At 37.2% G+C, this 20,562-nt stretch overlaps 1 protein-coding gene across 3 annotated transcripts; it reads left to right on the top strand.

The window, feature by feature from the left end:
* Window positions 1-801: 801 nt before the first annotated feature.
* mrpl52 (mitochondrial ribosomal protein L52) lies at window positions 802-8,606 on the top strand. Of its 3 annotated transcripts, XM_062065985.1 has the most exons (7): window positions 802-872; window positions 1,140-1,198; window positions 1,494-1,563; window positions 7,126-7,193; window positions 7,266-7,330; window positions 7,402-7,565; window positions 8,117-8,606. In XM_062065985.1, exons 1-6 carry the CDS (start codon window positions 817-819, stop codon window positions 7,552-7,554), a joined length of 471 nt encoding a protein of 156 aa, XP_061921969.1. In that variant the 5' UTR covers window positions 802-816; the 3' UTR covers window positions 7,555-7,565; window positions 8,117-8,606. The 3 variants fall into 3 exon arrangements, with proteins under 3 accessions (XP_061921969.1, XP_061921970.1, XP_061921971.1); XM_062065986.1 differs by lacking the exon at window positions 8,117-8,606 and having other exon boundaries at window positions 7,402-7,656; XM_062065987.1 differs by lacking the exon at window positions 802-872 and having other exon boundaries at window positions 1,121-1,198; window positions 8,117-8,605.
* The last annotated feature ends 11,956 nt before the right edge of the window (window positions 8,607-20,562 follow it).

The raw sequence follows: 20,562 nt of genomic DNA, 5'->3' as shown, positions 1-20,562 counted from the left end.
CTCATGAAAATCAACATTGCAGAAGTAAACGAGAAAACTACAATTATTATTTACTTCTTGAGCACCTTTTAGTGGTTATTTGCTGTTATTGCACGCAACATGGAGGCTATCTTTAATTGGTGTTGTCGTTTTTTTTACATTACTTAACACATTAGAACGTGACTGTATGATGATTTAAAGTTGCAAACACATCTTTAAAATCAGTATTGCACAAGTGACCGAGAGAAAATAAATCATTATTAGCGTCTGGAGCACCTCTTAGTGGTTATTTGCTGTTATAGCAGGCATTACGGCGGCCTACTAAATAATAATGCTCTTCACTTTTACGACTGCTTTACTTGACAACATTATGCACATAATTTAAAAAAAAAATGTTTTTTTTTATCACAAAATGACTGAATATGTATTTAAAGTTGTATTCACCTCATGGAAATCAATATTGCAGAAGTAAATGAGAAAACTACAATTATTATTTACTTCCTGAGCACCTTTTAGTGGTTATGTGCTGTTATTGCAAGCAACATGGAGGTTATCTTTAAATGGTGTTGTCGTTTTCTAAAAATTACTTAATGCATTAAAACGTGACTGTATGATGATTTAAAGTTGCAAATGCCTCTTTAAAATCAGTATTGCACAAGAGACCAAGATAAAATAAATTATTATTAGCGTCTGGAGCACTTCTTAGCGGTTATTTGCTCTTATTGCAGGCATCACGGCGGCCTACTAAATAATAATACTCTACTATTCACTTGTACGACTGCTTTTATTGACCACATTACGCATATAAATGAATTTGTTTTGTTTTTTTATCACAAAATGACTGAATATGTATTTAAAGTTGCATTCACTTCATGGAAATCAACATTGCAGAAGTAAACGAGAAAACTACAATTGTTATTTACTTCTTTAGCACCTTTCCGTGGTTATGTGCTGTTATTGCAGGCATCACGGCGGCCTACTACGTAAATAATATTCTACTAAGTAATACACTGTCATTCACTCCTACGACATTTTATCACAAAATGACTGAATATTTATACCTCATGAAAATCCATAATGTAGTAGTAAACGAGAAACCCACAATATTATTAGCGACTTCAAAGGGTAATTTGTATTACAGTCTTTATTACCCCCTACAGGTGGCTTGCTGTTACTACAGGCAACATGGCGGCCCCTTTCAGGATACTGTGTTGCTCCGGTGAGACAGAGGTTAATCACCTCTACAGCTGCCTTTATTCCCATTAATACGCATTTGAAGTGACTGTTGTACGATTATAATTTAGCTACTAACTACTCTTTGACGCCACTGTTTATTTTAAGAAGCGAGCAAATCCACTAACTGCATGTTAGCATTGCCAAATCTAATGCTAACGGCGTGGATCAGGGAGTGACGTAGTTGTACGGTTCCCCCAGACTTTTTAAAGGACATCACTTTTTGAAAAGCAGTGTCTGTTCTTAACTTACTCATTTGTTTATTTGTTCTATTTTTGTAGTGTTGAAACACTCCTGCAGACGGTTTAGCACAACGTGTGGTGTTCAAGGAGGAGAACAGTGGAGGAAGGAGTAAGTATGCCTTGGAATAACACATTCTAATAATGTAGATTTATGTTTCTGTCTCACAGACAGTCTGAATTACGATAACTGGTATAATACAGTTCATAGTGTAGCAATGGGAGTACAGTATTAGTGCAAGTGTGTGGTTCTGAGCTGTGATTCCATAGTTGGATTATTATGGATTATACTACCATGAATTGATTCACGTGGACCCCGATTTAAACAAGTTGAAAAACTTATTCGGGTGTTACCATTTAGTGGTCAATTGTACGGAATGTGTACTGTGCAGTCTACTAATGAAAGTTTCAATCAATCAAAAGTACACTGCAAAAACTGAAATCTAAGTAAGATTAAATATCTATAATAAGGGTGATATTTGGTTATTTTTTGTCTGATAAGATAATTCTTCTCACTAAGCAGATTTTATGTTAGAGTGTTTACTTGTTTTAAGGGTTTTGGTCCTAAATGATCTCAGTAAAATATTACAGCTTGTTGCTGAGATTTTATGACCTATATTGAGTAAAACATGCTTGAAACTAGAACATCAACTGTTGCAAAGCTGTGTCATCAACACTCACAAGTATAAAACTGCTTTTTCAAAGTAATAATTTCTTATTTCAAGCATGAAATAAAAAAATTGTGACTTTGACACAATTGTGTCTCATAATTAAAACAGATGACATGTGACATTTCAAACAATTTTGAACAGAAATACTTAATGCACATTCAGATAAATTCTTCAAAATTCCAATAATAAAAAAAATTGGCCGGGGGCCGGGCTGTAAAAAATAAATACATATATATATATATATATATATATATATATATATATATATATATATATATATATATATATATATATATATATATATATATATATATTCCTTGCACACTAATTGACTGAAAGAGCATGCACTTGGCGCGATGATGTCATGTTATCGATGGAAAAATCTTTAGACAATATGATTTGCCTGAGTGGCTAGGAGACCCCGAGAGTAACAAGCGGTTGCCTTTCCATTAAGAAAAACAAACTAGTTTTTAGTATAAGTTTGCTGGTTTCAAGAAATGTAATGCCGAGCGCATATCATTATGTCAAGATAATGGCACTAGCATTTACTTAATTTAAGAATATTTTTCAACATACTGAGAAAAAAGGTCTCATATTTGTTTTTTCTACCAAGAAAAGTGCACTTGTTATTAGTGAGAATATACTTATTTTAAGGTATTTTGGGGTTCACTGAGGTTAGTTAATTTTACTTTTTTTTGGAAAGTCTTGACAGGCCCAATTTTCTTGTTTTATTGGCAGATAATTTTGCTCAGTTCAAGTAAAATACCCCTAATTTTTGTATTTTTTTCCCCTTGTTTTTGAACACTTACTTTTTGCAGTGTACTGTTTGCTTACTCGTGAGGAGCCAGTCCATATGTGCAATGCCTTTAGACCAGTGTAGGTCATACTTGCCAACCTTGACACCTCAGAATTACGGAAATATTCAAAAGAGCCGCAAAAGGGCAGAATGGGTTGGTCAATTGTGTGTGTGTGTGTGTGTATGTGCGTGCGCGTACCGTGTTTTCCGGACTATAAGGCGAACCTAAAATCCCTTTTTCCCCTCAAAACTCGACAGTTCGCCTTATAAACCGGTGCGCCTAATGTACGGAATAATTTTGGTTTTGCGCACCAACCTCGAAGCAATTTTCATTGGTACATGGTGTAATGATAAGTGTGACCAGTAGATGGCAGTGAAACATAAGAGATGCGTGTAGACTGCACTATGATGGAAATATGACTCAAGTAAAGAAATGGTAAATGGGTTATACTTGTATAGCGCTTTTCTACCTTTAAGGTACTCAAAGCGCTTTAACACTGTTTCCACATTCACCCATTCACACGAAATGAAAGATTAAAATATGCTTACTTTTGAAACTATTAAAAGGGCACATTTATTAGAAAACCAAGACTTTTATCGATATTTGCAGTTGCGGAATTATGTTAATATGAAGGTGAAAAATGTAACAAAGACAAGTATATGTTTAATTGAACTGTTTACAAAAGCCTACACACTAAACAATGTTGGGTTAAAAAATAACCCAATTTGAACCCAACTGCTGGTTCAGAAAAGGACGAACCCCTTATATTGGGTTAATTTCTTCAACCCAATTTTTGCGTTGAATTTCAACCAAAAAGTTGAGTTATGATAACTTAATGTTGGGTTAATCCCAACCAAACTATTGGTTTGAATTATTTAACCCAAAAGTTGAGTTATGCTAACTCAATGTTGGCATCGTTGGGATATAAACAAAAAAATATTATTTTGACATTTGACATTTAAAGTTAAAGCGCGACCACCGCTGCTGCCCACCGCTCCCCCCACCTCCCCGGGGGCGACCAATGGTGACGGGCCAAATGCAGAGAACAATCCCACCACACCCAGTGTGTGGGATTGTAGGATAAAACAACAATAACAACAACAACATTTTAAATGTTCCTTTGAAAATATAGAACATTTCACACGGCACTCAAAAATCTATCAAAATGTTTTAGCACGACTTTGGTAAGCTACGAAGCCGCACCGCTTGATGTATGAGTATTATCATGTTGTGTGTGTAAGGTAAGACGTATTACCTGGCCTTTTGTTTCGCAATATTATGCAAAAGCAACTTTTCTTACCTTCTGGTACCTGCTGGTCTGTATTTGGGATCTGCATAAATGCTGAAAAATTGCGCGCGTCCACCTTTGTAGTCCGTGCGACACCATAGTCGATAAGCTTCTTCTTTTTCTCTATCTTCTTGTTATGGGACATTCATCATCACCTGTTTCCATTTCTAATATAAAGTAGTGTAAAGTTCTTACTTATATCTGTCAGTAAACTCGCCATGAAAGCGCTAAAACATACCGGTGTAATGAGTTTACTTTATTCACCCAAGGAACTTTAGGTATTAGAGAGTTCCGGTTGGACGTTTTTTCAAGGGACACATTACCGGTGTTGTTGTTTCTGGATGTGGAGATGCTGCTCTGTTATTGATTTAGGTAAAGTCTAAATGTCATTAAAACCGTTAGCTCCATATTTTGACACTTCGTCCACTCCCGCTGCCGAAGGTGAGCCACGTAAATAAGATCGCCCACAAAACGGCGCATCCGGAGGCGACTGTCAGACAGCTACTTGAAGATGATCTGTAAAACATAATCTATTCAACATTTCCACAAAAGAACCACCATTATATGTTATGTAGACCACAAGGAAGTGTTTTCAATTTAGAAAAATCGGCAGTTCGCCTTATAATCCGGTGCACCCTATGGTCAGGAAAATACGGTATGCATGTATATATAGATGTGTATATATACAACTTTTGGACGACAAGTGGTCATCTCACGTGTTTCTATGTTTCCAGAATTTGCAAAAATGCACATCACCTGACATGTACAAATCATTTGGAAACTGTTCGGATCTGAATTTTTGGAGTTATACATAGACGAGCTTCATAGTTTGCAGATTTAGCCAGTGTTTCAAGTGTCTGTTTTGGCATTGTTTAGTTCAGGGAGCGGGTGAGTGTTTGGGGTACGAATGAGTGGTTTGCAGAAACCACCTCATGACAGCATTTCAGTCACAGTATGTCATTGTTGGTAATATTCTGTGTTCTGACTATTTTTTTATTGCCAAATTCCACGATTCCGTGAACGAAAATCCACCTATCCTCCATTTTCTGGGTCCTGGAGCCTATCCCAGCTGCATCCGGGCAGAAAGCGGGGTACACCCTGGACAAGTCGCCACCTCAGCGCAGGGCCAACACAGATGGACGGACCACATGCACACTTGAATTCACACACAAGGGCCAATTTAGTGTTTCCAATCAACCTATCCCCAGGTGCATGTCTCTGGAGCTGGGGGGAAGCCGGAGTACCCGTAACATGCAACATGCAACAACGGGGATTGAACCAAGGATCTTCTTATTGTGAGGCACATTTACTAACCCCTGTTCCACTGTGCAGCGTTAACAAAATCATGGGGCCCTAAATATATCACCGTTCACAGCCATCCTGCCTTATTGTTATAACAGCATTATTCGGATATCTAAAGAAGCGCGTGACATGGTAGTGGATTTTCACTCCTGTCCCATCCCACTCCCACAGAAAACAATCTTGTCCTCCATCTCAATCCCGACCCAAAGTAAAAAAAAAACATAAAACAAATTGTGTCCTGTCCACTCACACTTCCACCCTGCTCACATTCATGATTCCTACTCTTGATTTTTCTCCCGTCTGCTCCCGTTAAACGTAAAATTCTGTGAATAATTTAAAGTTGACTTCCATCCTTTAGGATTCCAAAGAAAATGTCAAACTCAAGTCTAAAAGTGTGATCGCTCGAAGCGAGTCGGACATTTCCTGCCCCTATAAACCAACCTTTGAATCACAGCTGCGAACCAAACTCCTTGTAACTACCCTGGTTCAATAAGAGTCAACGGATCTAGTCCTGCTGTCCACCATGCTTTTATTGCTCTTGCTTTGTCTTTGCGTCACATACTGGGTGGGGCACAGTGTGACGTGAGCACCGTAATCACCATGAACTCCGTGAAACAGTTACGTGTTATACTTGTAAGTACATGTATACAAAAAAGATGCATTACAGTATGAAACATTATGTTCGCTTGGTGTACAAAATGAAGCCTTTTCAGATTTATCTTCTCTGTTCGCGCTCTTAACTCTATACTTCCGGTTGTTTCGTGGCGTATTTATTACATTCCAAAACGTCTAGAACAGGGGTGTCAAACTCATTTTAGATCGGGGGCCACATGGAGGAAAGTCTATGCCCAAGTAGGCCGGACTGATAAAATCACGGCATGATCACTTCAAAATAAAGACAACTTCAGATAGTTTTCTTTGTTTAAAAATAGAACAAGCACATTCTGAAAATGTACGAATCATAATGTTGTTGTTTTTTTTTTACACTTACATGTTGCGATTAATAGTATTCCATCTTTATTTTTCGTTATTTATACTTTCTGAATAAATTATGAGATAATGTTCATCAGTCAACTCATTGGTGTCAATTTTCAATCTATCAAGATACATTTTTTAAAATCAAAATCAAAGTACAGGATGTTATTTATTTAGTTTGCTCATTTTCCTAGACTTGTGCACTAACATCTTGTGGTTTATTTTTTTTACATATGTAGCATCATCTACAAAGATACAAAGAATTGCTATTGCGACATCGAGTGGAAAACATTTAGAACAGCAGTTTCTTTCATTCAAACATTTCAGCTCATTTTTATATTTACCAAACTCATCCCGCAGGCCGGATAAAATCTGTCCGCCGGCCTGAACCGGCCCATGGGCCGTACGTTTGACACCCCCTGGTCTAGAATTAATATTTTCATGTACAAGCGTTGAACAGGTACATTTCTTTAAAAAAAAACAAAATGTACAACAATGTAAACAGCAGTCACAATGTGCTAATTGAAATAGCGACAGTTACACTCCTGTTGTGACAATATTATAATTGCATAGTTGTGGTTGTCATTTACGTGTTAAATACAGTTTAAAACACGTACATTGCTTTTTTCGTATGTTTTTAGGCATGGATTTGCACGCAGTGGCACAGAGTACGGACCCCTGACGGATCTTCCTGATTGGTCTTTTGCAGGTATACATCACGGCCTAAAGTTTTCTTCATTTTTGACTTTGGGGTTAATTTTCTGCTTACATTCCCGAGCAGATGGCAGACCAGCACCTCCACTGAAGGGCATGTTAAGAAGGCGTCAAGAGAGAGAGGCCTTAGCCGTAAGTACCCCTCAACTCGAAACCTGACAGCAGCGTTTACAAGCATTAAACGTGCACCGTCTCATCCGCAGAGGCGCATCTTGATGCTCAACTCTGAGATGGACAAAGGCATGGAGTCTTGGCAAGAGAGAAAGGACGACGTTATAAGAATGGAGGAGTACAAAAAGACTCTCATGCTCAAACCCAAAGGAAAGCTACTGAAGAAGAAGCATCCTCCAAGTTAGAAACTGTCCTGGTAAATCCCCCGTCATGTTGTATAATATTATGATTTTTCAATTATGTCTGGTTATTATATGGAATAAAAGGATTTATTTGGATGTTTGGCATCTTTGGTGTTGTTTGTTGTTGTCAGGTGATGTTTTTGAGCGTCCGCTAGAGGGCAGCAATTCTCTTGTGAAAAACAGTGGCGGCTCAACACCATTTTCTTTCTCTTCAGTAGGCACTTCATAGGTCAACTTGCACAAACCAAATATGTTTTGTTTTTGGGGTTGCAGCTATCTGGTTTGTAAAGGTGCAAGTGTAGAATCTTGAAGGGTGTATTGGTATGCCAGTATGAAGCCTCATTGAGGTGTAAATAACGTTTTGCAGAGGCAGCGTTTACAAAATAATGTAAGCTCATCCACCCTTAATTATTTTCTACCTTTTTCGTGTTGTTTAAAACTTCCATGCTCTTTGCAGACTTCAGCAAAGAAGCCACAATCACGTTAGTAATAATTAGTCCCGTCAGGGGCTGAGTTGCAAATTCCTTCCTCCCTTGCCCTCATTCCTTGTCTTAACTTCCCTCAGGCAGCTGCGACCACAGTGGCTCCACGAGGTGTTGCAAGACACGTCCAAGTGGTCCACCGGGCAATGATGGGACCCTCGCACCTGGACCATCAAAGACCTTCAAAAGTGAAAACTCAATTTTTTCTTTTCTCTTCTTCTTTTGCCCTGTTGGTCCTTCCCTCCTCTGCTTGTTTTGGTTTTGAGGAAATGAGAAGCAGATGTTGTTGGCTATTGTGCACAAGTCAGCAGTGGAGGAGGGGTGAGGCAATGTGAGGTGAGGGCGGGGGAGATCAGCTGACAAACCAACAAACAGGGAGTAGACTGGGCCATGTCTGTAGAATCAGTGTCACAGTCAAGACCTACAACTTTATTGGTCTTGTTTCTTTTGTTTTACACTCAAACACATACACCAGGGGTGTCCAAACATTTTGACTTGGGGGCTGCATAGGGCTAAAAAAAATGTTGTTGAGGACCGAAAGCCGACTGCATGTAGAGTAGCTATATATATATATATATATATATATATATACACATGCATATATATATATATATATATATATATATATATATATATATATATATATATATATATATATATATATATATATACCTGTATATATGTATACATAAATAAATAATGATAAATGGGTTATACTTGTATAGCGCTTTTCTACCTTCAAGGTACTCAAAGCGCCTTGACAGTATTTCCACATTCACACACACATTCACACACTGATGGAGGGAGCTGCCATGCAAGGCGCTAACCAGCACTCATCAGGAGCAAGGGTGAAGTGTCTTGCCCAAGGACACAACGGACGTGACTAGGATGGTAGAAGGTGGGGATTGAACCAGCAACGCTCCAATTGCTGGCACGGCCACTCTACCAACTTTGCCACGCCGTCCCTATACATATATATGTATACATATATGTATACATATATGTATATATATCTATATGTATACATATATGTATATATATGTATACATATATGTATATATATATGTATACATATATGTATACATATATGTATACATATATGTGTATATATATGTATACATATATGTATACATATATGTATACATATATGTATATATATGTATATACATATAGTCAGAACTTTGTGGATATTATAAAAAAAAAAAGTCCAATCACCATAAAAAAAAAATCAAAATTACACCCATCCATTACAAAGCGTGATGGGAAAATGACTGGTACTTTTTAGAGGCGGTATAGTACCGAATATATATATATATATATATATATATATATATATATATATATATATATATATATATATATATATATATATATATATATATATATATATATATATATATATATATATATACATATATATGTGTGTATATATAATTTCCCATCACGCTTTGTAATGGATGGATGTAATTTAGATTTTTTTTTTTATGGTGATTGGACTTTTTTTTATATAATATCCATATATATATATATATTCGGTACTATACCGCCTCTAAAAAGTACCAGTCATTTTCCCATCACGCTTTGTAATGGATGGGTGTAATTTTGATATTTTTTTTATGGTGATAGGACGTGTTTTTTTTAATAATATCCACAAAGTTCAGTGACCATGTCTGTTTATATTTTGTGTTGGTTGGATTTTATTTTATTTTATTTTATTTTATTTTTGCACCATGACTAGGCAAGGTTGTTTGCATTCGGTCATATAAATAGATGCTGCACATTCCAAACATAAAAAGTCATTGACCAGGAAAAACTCATTTAGTCCACTAGATTGTGTCAAAATAGCAGCATTTAAAATGTTATACTTTTGAAATTAATGCAATCTCCCTGCGGGCAAGATTCCTTATTAAACTCATGACATCTCGCGGGCCAATTTGAAGATGTCGGCGGGCCGCATTTGGCCCGCGGGCCGTACTTTGGACACCCCTGACATACACACTCAGTAAAATAAAACTAAAATCTTTTATAGACCCTAAATATACAATATAAGGTTGCTAGTATGGTTCAGTTGGTCAACCGAAAACGCTTCAAATGAGCTCTTGTGTGGGTCAGTTCACTTGACCTCAAGTGTGAATGTTACACAAACTGAAGACATGTACCGGAGGTAAAGTGATAACTATAAGTGCATAGATATGTACGTCAAATACCTACGAATAAAATGATTTGGAAGTGCTCCCTCTGTGTGTATGGTAAATGCAAAAATAGAAACTTTTTATGAAATAGAAAAATTACATAATAAAAAATTCCCCCACATATTCAACCTAAGCGGAAGGAGTTTTGGAATATTTATATGTCATCTAATGTGTCATGCACGCTTCCCAATACAGTTCTCACACATTGCTTATTCTCTTATGCCTTTGGTCCAATGGCAAAATATTTGAACCTGCACACCAAGTTAACCGCATACAATTCCGCATCTTTTGTCACATTTTTTATACATCCCAGAATACTGAAAAAATGCATTAGACCAGGTTGTCCAAAGTGCGGCCAGGTAGACCAGGGTTGTCCAAAGTGCGGCCAGGAGACCATTTGCCCGCAGCTGGTGTTTTATTGGCCCACGACACATTCTACAGACAAAATAAACATTCCACACACAAACAATGGAACCAGCCCAAATCCTTCAATAATTTTGTTTGTCTTGTGGTGAAATTAAATACAAAATAAATAGTTATTGGATTAGAAAAGTTATCCATCTTTTGCTGAAATACCAACTCAAAGATGCTGATGCATTTTAGTTACTGTGCTAGACTTTCTGTGTTAAGTATCATGTGGTATGCTCCATGAAGTACATTTAGTTTTATAAAACTTACAATTTACACTACAAGGGGTTTTCCTGACTGGTTTTGTTGTGCAGGTGGAGTCCGGGGGTTTTGTGGAGGGTCTGATTCAGCCCTTTATATGGAGACCGCTTCCTGACAGGCTTATATTACGCACTTTCATGCAAGTCACCCTGCTGGGCAAATATATACTTGACCTCCTTTGACATTCTTTTATTGGTTGCATATGTTGAAGTGTTCTTTTTAAAAAAATACATAGCAGCTGCCACATAGTTTTCTTGTGTGTTGAAAAAAGGTAGGAAAAGTCACTGTTGGATTTACAGTAGAGGGTGCCACCACAATGTAGGTCACCCAAACAAAAAAAGGAAAAATGCAAGGTTGAATTGCGAGCAGTCCACTTCCTGCCAGGCGTGGCGACTGTGAGACTGTGTGTCAGCACTAAAAAGTCAGTATTCATCATGAGCATTACCCTCAGTGCAGCCACAAAGAGAGCAGATGCTTGGCCCACTTAACTCCCCCACCTCCGTCCACATCACGACTGTGAACATGATCACATTAGCCAAATGTTGCTTTCAGGTGTTGTTTGCTCTCCGAGGAGGCTTAATGTGAAATATTATAGACTTTGCTAATAAATACAGTATTGATTGACGGATAGACACAAATTATCAATCCTCCGAAACCTGCGTGCGTTCCTAGCATCGATTCTGATATTAAAGTATTAATATTCTGAGGAATTTTTAATTGGCAGATTGATTCACATAACATTACCATTGAAATGTAGAATTTCTTGAGGAATATATTTTTAAATGAGGTTGAAACTTCTCCTGTACTCAAATACCTCCTTATAAGTGCATCACATTCACTAAACCGGAATATTAATTTTAATACATGTAATACAAGATATAATAAATGTTTATAGACAAATATAGATAAAAACAAAAATGAATACTACATATACAGCATATATATATATATATATATATATATATATATATATATATATAAGTGTATGTGTGTGTGTGTGTGTGTCTATTATGTACGATATTTGTGTGTATATACATATATACAGTATATTTATATATATATATATATATATATATATATATATATATGTGTGTGTGTGTTAATATTATTACTATACTGTACTAAGTACAGTGTGAAAATTGATTCACATCTGAATCGCGATTCTTACTCATCCCGACTCTACAAAACCCAAAACCAGTGAAGTTGGCACATTGTGTACATCGTAAATAAAAAACAAAATAAAAACAGAATACAATGATTTGCAAATCCTTTTCAACTTATATTCAATTGAGTAGACCGCAAAGACAAGATATCTAATGTTCGAACTGAGAAAGTAATTTTCTTTTGCAAATAAATCAATAACTTAGAATTTAATGGCAGCAACACATTGCAAAAAAGTTGGCACAGGGGCATGTTCACCACTGTGTTACATGGCCTTTCCTTTTAACAACACTCAGTAAACGTTTGGGAACTGAGGAGACCAATTTTGGAAGCTTTTCAGGTGGAATTATTTCCCATTCTTGCTTGATGTACAGCTTAAGTTGTTCAACAGTCCGTTGTCGTATTATACACTTCATAATGCGCCACACATTTTCAATGGAGACAGGTCTGTACTACAGGCCGGCCAGTCTAGTACCCGCACTCTTTTACTACTAAGCCACGCTGTTGTAACACGTGCAGAATGTGGCTTGGCATTGTCTTGCTGAAATAAGCAGGGGCGCCCATGACAAAGACGTTGCTTGGATGGCAACATATGTTGCTCCAAAACCTGTATGTACCTTTCAGCATTAATGGTGCCTTCCCAGATGTGTAAGTTACCAATGCCTTGGGCACTAATACACCCCCATACCATCACAGATGCTGGCTTTTGAACTTTGCGGGGAGAACAGTCCGGATGGTTCTTTTCCTCTTTGGTCCGGAGGACACGACGTCTACAGTTTCCAAAAATAATATGAAATGTGGACTCGTCAGACCACAGAACACTCTTTCCCTTTGCATCAGTCCATCTTAGATGAGCTCGGGCCCAGCGAAGTCGGCGGCGTTTTTGGGTGTTGTTGATAAATTACTTTCGCTTTGCATAGTAGAGTTTTAACTTGCGCTTACAGATGTAGCGACCAACTGTAGTTACTGACAGTGGTTTTCTGAAGTGTTCCTGAGCCCATGTGGTGATGTCTTTTACACACTGATGTCGGTTTTTGATGCAGTACTGCCTGAGGAAACGAAGGTCACGGGCATTGCTGCTTACGTGCATTGATTTCTCCAGATTCTCTGAACCTTTTGATGATAATACAAACCGTAGATGGTGAAATCCCTAAATTCCTTGCAATAGCTTGTTCTTAAACTGTTCGACAATTTGCTCATGCATTTGTTCACAAACTGGTGACCCTCGCCCCATCCTTGTTTGTGAATGACTGAGCATTTCATGGAAGCTGCTTTTATCCCCAATCATGGCACCCACCTGTTCCCAATTAGCCTGTTCACCTGTGGAATGTTCCAAATAAGTATTTGATGAGCATTCCTCAACTTTCTCAGTGTTTTTTGCCACTTGTGCCAGCTTTTTTGAAACATGTTGCAGGCATCAAATTCCAAATGAGCTAATTTTTGCAAAAAATAAAGTTTCTCTGTTCGAATGTTAAGTATCTTCTCTTTGCAGTCTATTCAATCGAATATTGGTTGAAAAGGATTGTCATTGTATTCAGTTTTTATTTACGATTTACACAACGTGCCAACTTCATATATATATATATATATATATATATATATATATATATATATATATATATATATATATATATATATACACACACACACAAAGACCCATTATCTCTCTGCTTGGCACTCAGCATCAAGGGTTGGAATTGGGGGTTTAATCACCAAAAGTGATTCCCGGGCGTGGCCACCACTGCTGCTCACTGCTCCCTTCACCTCCTAGGGGAGAATAATTTCGCCACACCTAGTGTGTGTGTGACAATCATTGGTACTTTAACTTTAACTTTAATATTTGCCCTAGTGTGTGAATGTGAGTGTGAATGTTGTCTGTCTATCTGTGTTGGCCCTGCGATGAGAAAGCGACTTGTCCAGGGTGTACCCCGCCTTCCGCCCGAATGCAGCTGTGATAGGCTCTAGCGACCCCGAAATGGATGGATAGTTTTATTTTTATATATATATATGTATGTATATATATATATATATATATATATATATATATATATATATATATATATATATATATACACACACACTAATATTAGTGTATATATATATATATATATATATATATATATATATATATATATATATATATATATATATATATATATATATGTATGTGTGGGAAAAAATCACAAGACTATTTCATCTCTACAGGCCTGTTTTATGAGGGTTTCCTCAATCATCAGGAGATTTTTTTTTTTTTTTTAAATCTCCTGATGATTGAGGAAACCCTCATGAAACAGGCCTGTAGAGATGAAATAGTCTTGTGATGTTTTCCCACACATACATATTACGCTCTACCACGGTATCGAGCACTATTTTTTTTGGATAACCTAATTAAGACATATATATATATATATATATATATATATGTGTATATGTGTGTGTGTTTATAAATGTGTATATATACGTGTGTGTGTATATATATGTATGTAAGAGTGTATATATAAGTGTCTGGATGTGTGTATATAAATGCGTGTATGTATAAATGTGTATATATGTATATGTATGTGTGTGTACTGTCATGACGGAGGGGTTTTCGCATCTTACTGCGTGTATTATTTTCTCGGGATGCAAACGGAAGGTAGGAACATGATTTATTTTCTACTCAAAAAAAGTACAAACAAAAAGCGCTCACAGCGGAGGCACAACTTGGCTAAGGAAACAAAAACTAGCACTTAGACAGACTATGGACATGAAACAAAAACACTTACTGTGACGTGAGCAGAGCAGCCTGAACTATGAACAAGAATTGAACGTCAGTAACTATGGCATGAAGAGAATCAATGTCGCCAGGCTAACTACCTGGAAACTACAGGCTTAAATAATAATGTCATGATTAAAAACAGGTGCGTGAGTCCAACACATGAGACAGGTGAAACTAATCAGTCGCCATGGTGACAAAACAAACAAGAGTGCACAAAAACAGGAACTATGGAGTCTTAAACCAAACAGAACATAACCAAACAAAATCCAGACCACAGAACATGATATGTACATGTATGTGTGTGTACATATGTGTATGTATAAGTGTATATATGTATGTATGTGTATATGTGTATAAATTAGGGCTGCAACAACTAATCGATTAAATAGATTAAAATCGATTATAAAAATAGTTGGCGATTAATTTAGTCATCGATTCGTTGGATCTATGCTATGCGCATATGCAGAGGCTATTTTTTATTGTATTTTTTAAATATTTTTTTTTATTTACAATTTTTTTTTTTATAAACTGCAACATGTTGATTGGCAACACTAAATTGGCCCTAGTGTGTGAATGTGAGTGTGAATGTTGTCTGTCTATCTGTGTTGGCCCTGCGATGAGGTGGCGACTTGTCCAGGGTGTACCCCGCCTTCCGCCCGATTGTAGCTGAGATAGGCTCCAGCGCCCCCCGCGACCCCGAAGGGAATAAGCGGTAGAAAATGGATGGATGGATGAGAAACAATAATCAAAATAAGTATGGTGCCAGTATGCTGTTTTTTTCCAATAAAATACTGGAAAGGATATATATATATATATATATATATATATATATATATATATATATATATATAAAGTTTGGACACACCTTCTCATTCAATGCGTTTTCTTTATTTTCATGACTATTTACGTTGTAGATTGTCACTGAAGGCATCAAAACTATGAATTAACACATTTGGAGTTATGTACTTAACAAAAAAGGTGAAATAACTGAAAACATGTTTTATATTCTAGTTTCTTCAAAATAGCCACCCTTTGCTCTGATTACTTTTTCGCACACTTTTGGTATTCTCTCGATGAGCTTCAAGAGGTAGTCACCTGAAATGGTTTTCACTTAACAGGTGTGCTTGAAGCTCATCGAGAGAATGCCAAGAGTGTGCAAAGCAGTAATCAGAGGAAAGGGTGGCTATTTTGAAGAAACTAGAATATAAAGCATGTTTTCAGTTATTAAATTTTTTTTTGTCAAGTACATCCACACGTGTTTATTCATAGTTTTGATGCCTTCAGTGACAATCTACAATGTAAATAGTCATGAAAATAAAGAAAACACATTGAATGAGGAGAAGGTGTGTCCAAACTTTTGGCCTGTACTGTATATATGCATCTGTATACAGTGTATATACTGTGTGTAGCCATATATATATATATATATATATATATATATATATATATATATATATATATATATATATATATATATATATATATATATATATATATATGTATACATATTCTGTGTGAATGTATATATGTATATACTGTACATATTAATATACTGTCAAAAATAACGAGTCAACTCAAATGATGGCATGTATATATGCAGATTAATAACGCAATTTATTTTGACAGTACATGCTCCTTGTCATAAAAACAAGCATTGCTGCGGTAGTTGTGACCCCAAGATTCAGTTGGCAAGCAAAACAACATAACGGGTCGAAGTATTACAAATATCTTGACAGTTTACATTGACAAACAGTTAGTAATATTTGTCAGTCAGTCATCCAGCGCTGACTGCGGGGCAGGAACAGGTGTATTTAAGTTGCCAATCAGGGAAAGGTGAGGGAAGCAGCGCTCAGGCCAGAGTGGCGTAACCAGACAGGAAGTGAACAGAAATAAGAGCCCTGGACAGGGAACAAATACAGAAAATAAGGAAACACAAGAGTATATCAGACCTGACCTGGAATGACAGGTCGAGACACTCCTTTACCTTATTTGCAGATAATTACCTGAAAGGCGTCTATTGGGTCAGTGATCAGGTCAATGCATACGCCAGTGCAAAGGGCATATTTCACTTCAGAATACACCCAGATGGCACTTTAGCTAAAACTGTTAGCAAGTTTTGAGCAAATAAATGATGTGCATTCAAGTAAAACATTTTTTTTTAAATTCTGGATGACATACTGACAATAAAATTGCATTTGTGTCCAAATATTGGGCTCCTTTTTAAAGTAAATTTTGTTATCATGTAAGCGAGTAACAACCTGTTAATAATCATGATTATTCTAAATTGAAAAGTGTAATTAAGCTAATTAAATTATTTGACATAATATATGTATATACGTATATACATATATATACACGTATATATATATATACACGTGTATATATATATATATATATATATATATATATATATATATATATATATATATATATACACGTATATGTACATATATGTGTGTATATATATATATATATACACACGTATATGTACATATACGTAATAATAATAATAATGATGAATTGCATTTGTTACGCACTTTACATTTGTTAAAATCTCAAAGTGCTACAAAGTATTAAAAATAAAAATAGAAAGTAAGAATATATAATAAAAAATGAAAATAGAAATGAATCATGACTAGGGATGATACTCGAAACCGGTTTTCCCGGTTGTTCGATAAGAAAAGAACCGAGTCCTCGGACTCGAATCCCTTTTTAAAAACCGGTACCCGTTATCGAGACTACTATAGTAAAGAAAAAGAGTTGGTTCTATAATCGAACCCCTCGGAACGAATCCCGTCCCGACCAGAAATGCTCCGTGTGACATCACAAGAAATCAGTCACGTAGCTCGGTCATTAAGCGCACATAGCGAAAGCAGGAAACAAATGGACGTGAAAAAGTGCTCCAAGGTGTAATAAAGTTCAAAACAAAAGGTATAATCCAATGAATAACTTTACTGGGAGATTTGAGCAGACTACAAACACATGACGAACACTTTTACGACCAACCGGAAACATAGCAACGCACCTCCTTTACGGCAGCTGTCGCAACATTCTTATAGCAACCGCAGCACATACATATATGACATGATCTCCCTTTTTCAACTTTTGTTTTTCTTTCCTTGTAAACAACAAAATCACACTGTATATGTGTTGTCTGTCTAATTATAAATAATGCAGACGAGGCGTGTTGGCTGAGTTCTTGACGTTTACTTTCACGGGTGACGACATGCAACACTTTTCGGGGCTACCGCGCATGCTCGTCACTCCCGTTGCATGATGGGTAGTGTAGTTGTTATATTCCCTAGCTCAGGGGTCGGCAACCTTTACCACTCAAAGAGCCATTTTGGCAAGTTTCACAAATTAAAGAAAGTAATGGGAGCCACAAAAAAAATTTAAAATTTAAAATGAAAAACACTGCATACAAAGCTTAAATGCTTTGTGCTATGTTAACCAGGGGTCTCCGACACACGCACCGGCACGCACTTTAATGTGGAAATTTGATGTTAGTGCAGCCCGCGAGTTTTGAATGAATGGCGCTTGATAGCGTCATACTTGCCAACCCTCTCACTTTTCCCGGGAGACTCCCGAATATCAGAGCGTGATGACACTGCATTTGGCGCCCTCTACAGTCTGCCCTAACAGTGTACCTGCTCGACCACACGTAGAATGCAATTTTAGCTTGCTCACGTAAGTGACAGCAAGGCGTACTAACTCAGCAGCCACACATCTTACACTGACGGTACCAATACCCAGAATCCCATGCAGCCCTAACTCTTCCGCTCAACCAACGCACGGAGGGGGAGGGGGTGGTTGATGTGTGGGGGGGATTTGGTGGTAGCGGGGGTGTATAATGTAGACCGGAAGAGTTAGGGCTGCATGAGATTCTGGGTAATGGTTGTGTTGTGTTTATGTTGTGTTACGGTGGGATGTTCTCCAGAAATGTGTTTTTCATTCTTTTTTGGTGTGGGTTCACAGTGTGGCGCATATTTGTAACGTAACAATGTTAAAGTTGTTTGATACGGCTACCGTCAGTGTAAGCTGTGTGGCTGATGAGTAAGTATGCTTTGCTGTCTCCTGTGTGTGCAAGTAATAACAACATGCAACATGTGGCTGGACTGGCACGCTGTATGTAAATGCTATAGAGGACAATTACTGCAGTGCAATTAGGGCACGCCCTTTATTTAGTAATTAGAGTGTAAATAGTATTATTTTTTCCCTGGGAGTAATTTATGAGAGACACTGACATCCATAAATCTCCTGGGAAAATCGGGGGGGTCGGCATGTATGTAGCTGAGCCGCATCAGAGTGGTCAAGGAGCCGCATGCGACTCCAGAGCCGCGGGTTGCCGACCCCTGCCCTAGCTCATAACATCTTTCCCCCTATAAAGAAATAATGTTAACTCAATAAAGTGTATTTCTTTTTTTAGCTTTAACTTTTCATTTTTTAGCATTGTAACCACATTTGCAAACAACTTTTCTATTCATAGAATTTTCTTTCAATAAAGAAATAAAGTGCAAAAATGTCAAAGCATCATAACAAACAGTTATGTCAAATAGCAGCAGAATTGCACTTTTTGGAGAGCTGTATTATTTCCAGTTTTGTGCCCAAGGGACTTATTTTATTTAACACTAGTATTATTTATACACCTATAGTGATCACAGAGACAGGTTGTTTTTGTGTTACCTTATATATTTGTTTTTCTGAAAAATCCCACTTTTTATACTTTGGGTAACAACAGTCAATATTTTTTTTTTTTTTTTTTTTTTTAGGGGGGCAACAGTCAATATTTATTTATTTTTTAGATTAAATTGTTTTCTTATATAATAAAAGTGAGCTTTTGTTAAACCAAATATTGTGTTTTTTTTCTTCCATATACAACAACCTATCTGGACTCGATAAGAGAATCGATAAGGAATCGGTTCGATAAGAGGATTCGATAATAGACTCAAACTCGATAATTTCTTATCAAACATCATCCCTAATCATGACACACACTAGATAAAACAGAAACATAGATAAAGTAGAAATAAGAGCCTGAAAGCACTGGATAAAATAACAGATAAGCAAGCAGTGCATTTAAAAACAAGAAGGCAGAGAAATTAGATAAAAGCTGTGCTAAAAAGGTGGGTTTTTAGTCCCTTCTTAAAATGGTCGACCGACTGTGGTGCTCTAAGATGGTCGGGGAGAGCGTTCCAAAGTTCGGGAGCGGTCGAGCAGAAAGCCCGGCGGCCCATAGATTGTAACTTTGTCCTGATGGGTTTGAGGAGGTTAGTGTTTGAGGAGCGGAGGCTGCGGGTAGGGGGTTGAGGGGAAACTAGGTCCTTGAGGTAGGAGGGGGCGTTGCCGTAGATGCATTGGTGAGTGAGCATGTTGATCTTAAATTGGGTCCGGGATGCAATAGGGAGCCAGTGGAGTGATTTGAGGATAGGTGTGATATGATCACGCTTGCGCACTCTCGTCAGGATCCTCGCTGCGCTGTTTTGAATGTACTGGAGCTTTTTGATGCTCTTTTTGGGGACCCTGACGAGGAGTGCGTTGCAGTAATCAAGCCTGGAGGAGATGAAGGCATGGACGAGTCTTTCAGTGTCGACTGGGGTGAGTGAGGAGCGGAGTCTTGAGATGTTGCGGAGGTGAAAGAAAGATGTTTTGCGCAGATAGTTGATGTGGGCTTCAAAGTTCAGGTGGGGGTCCATTTTCACTCCCAGGTTGGTCACAACTGGGAAGAGTGGCAGGTCCTGTCCAGAGAAGG

This window comes from Entelurus aequoreus, linkage group LG12 (assembly GCF_033978785.1).
Source record: "Entelurus aequoreus isolate RoL-2023_Sb linkage group LG12, RoL_Eaeq_v1.1, whole genome shotgun sequence".
Taxonomy (NCBI): domain Eukaryota; kingdom Metazoa; phylum Chordata; class Actinopteri; order Syngnathiformes; family Syngnathidae; genus Entelurus; species Entelurus aequoreus.
Note: the sequence above shows the minus strand (reverse complement) of the source record. Positions and strands in the feature narration are given on the sequence as shown.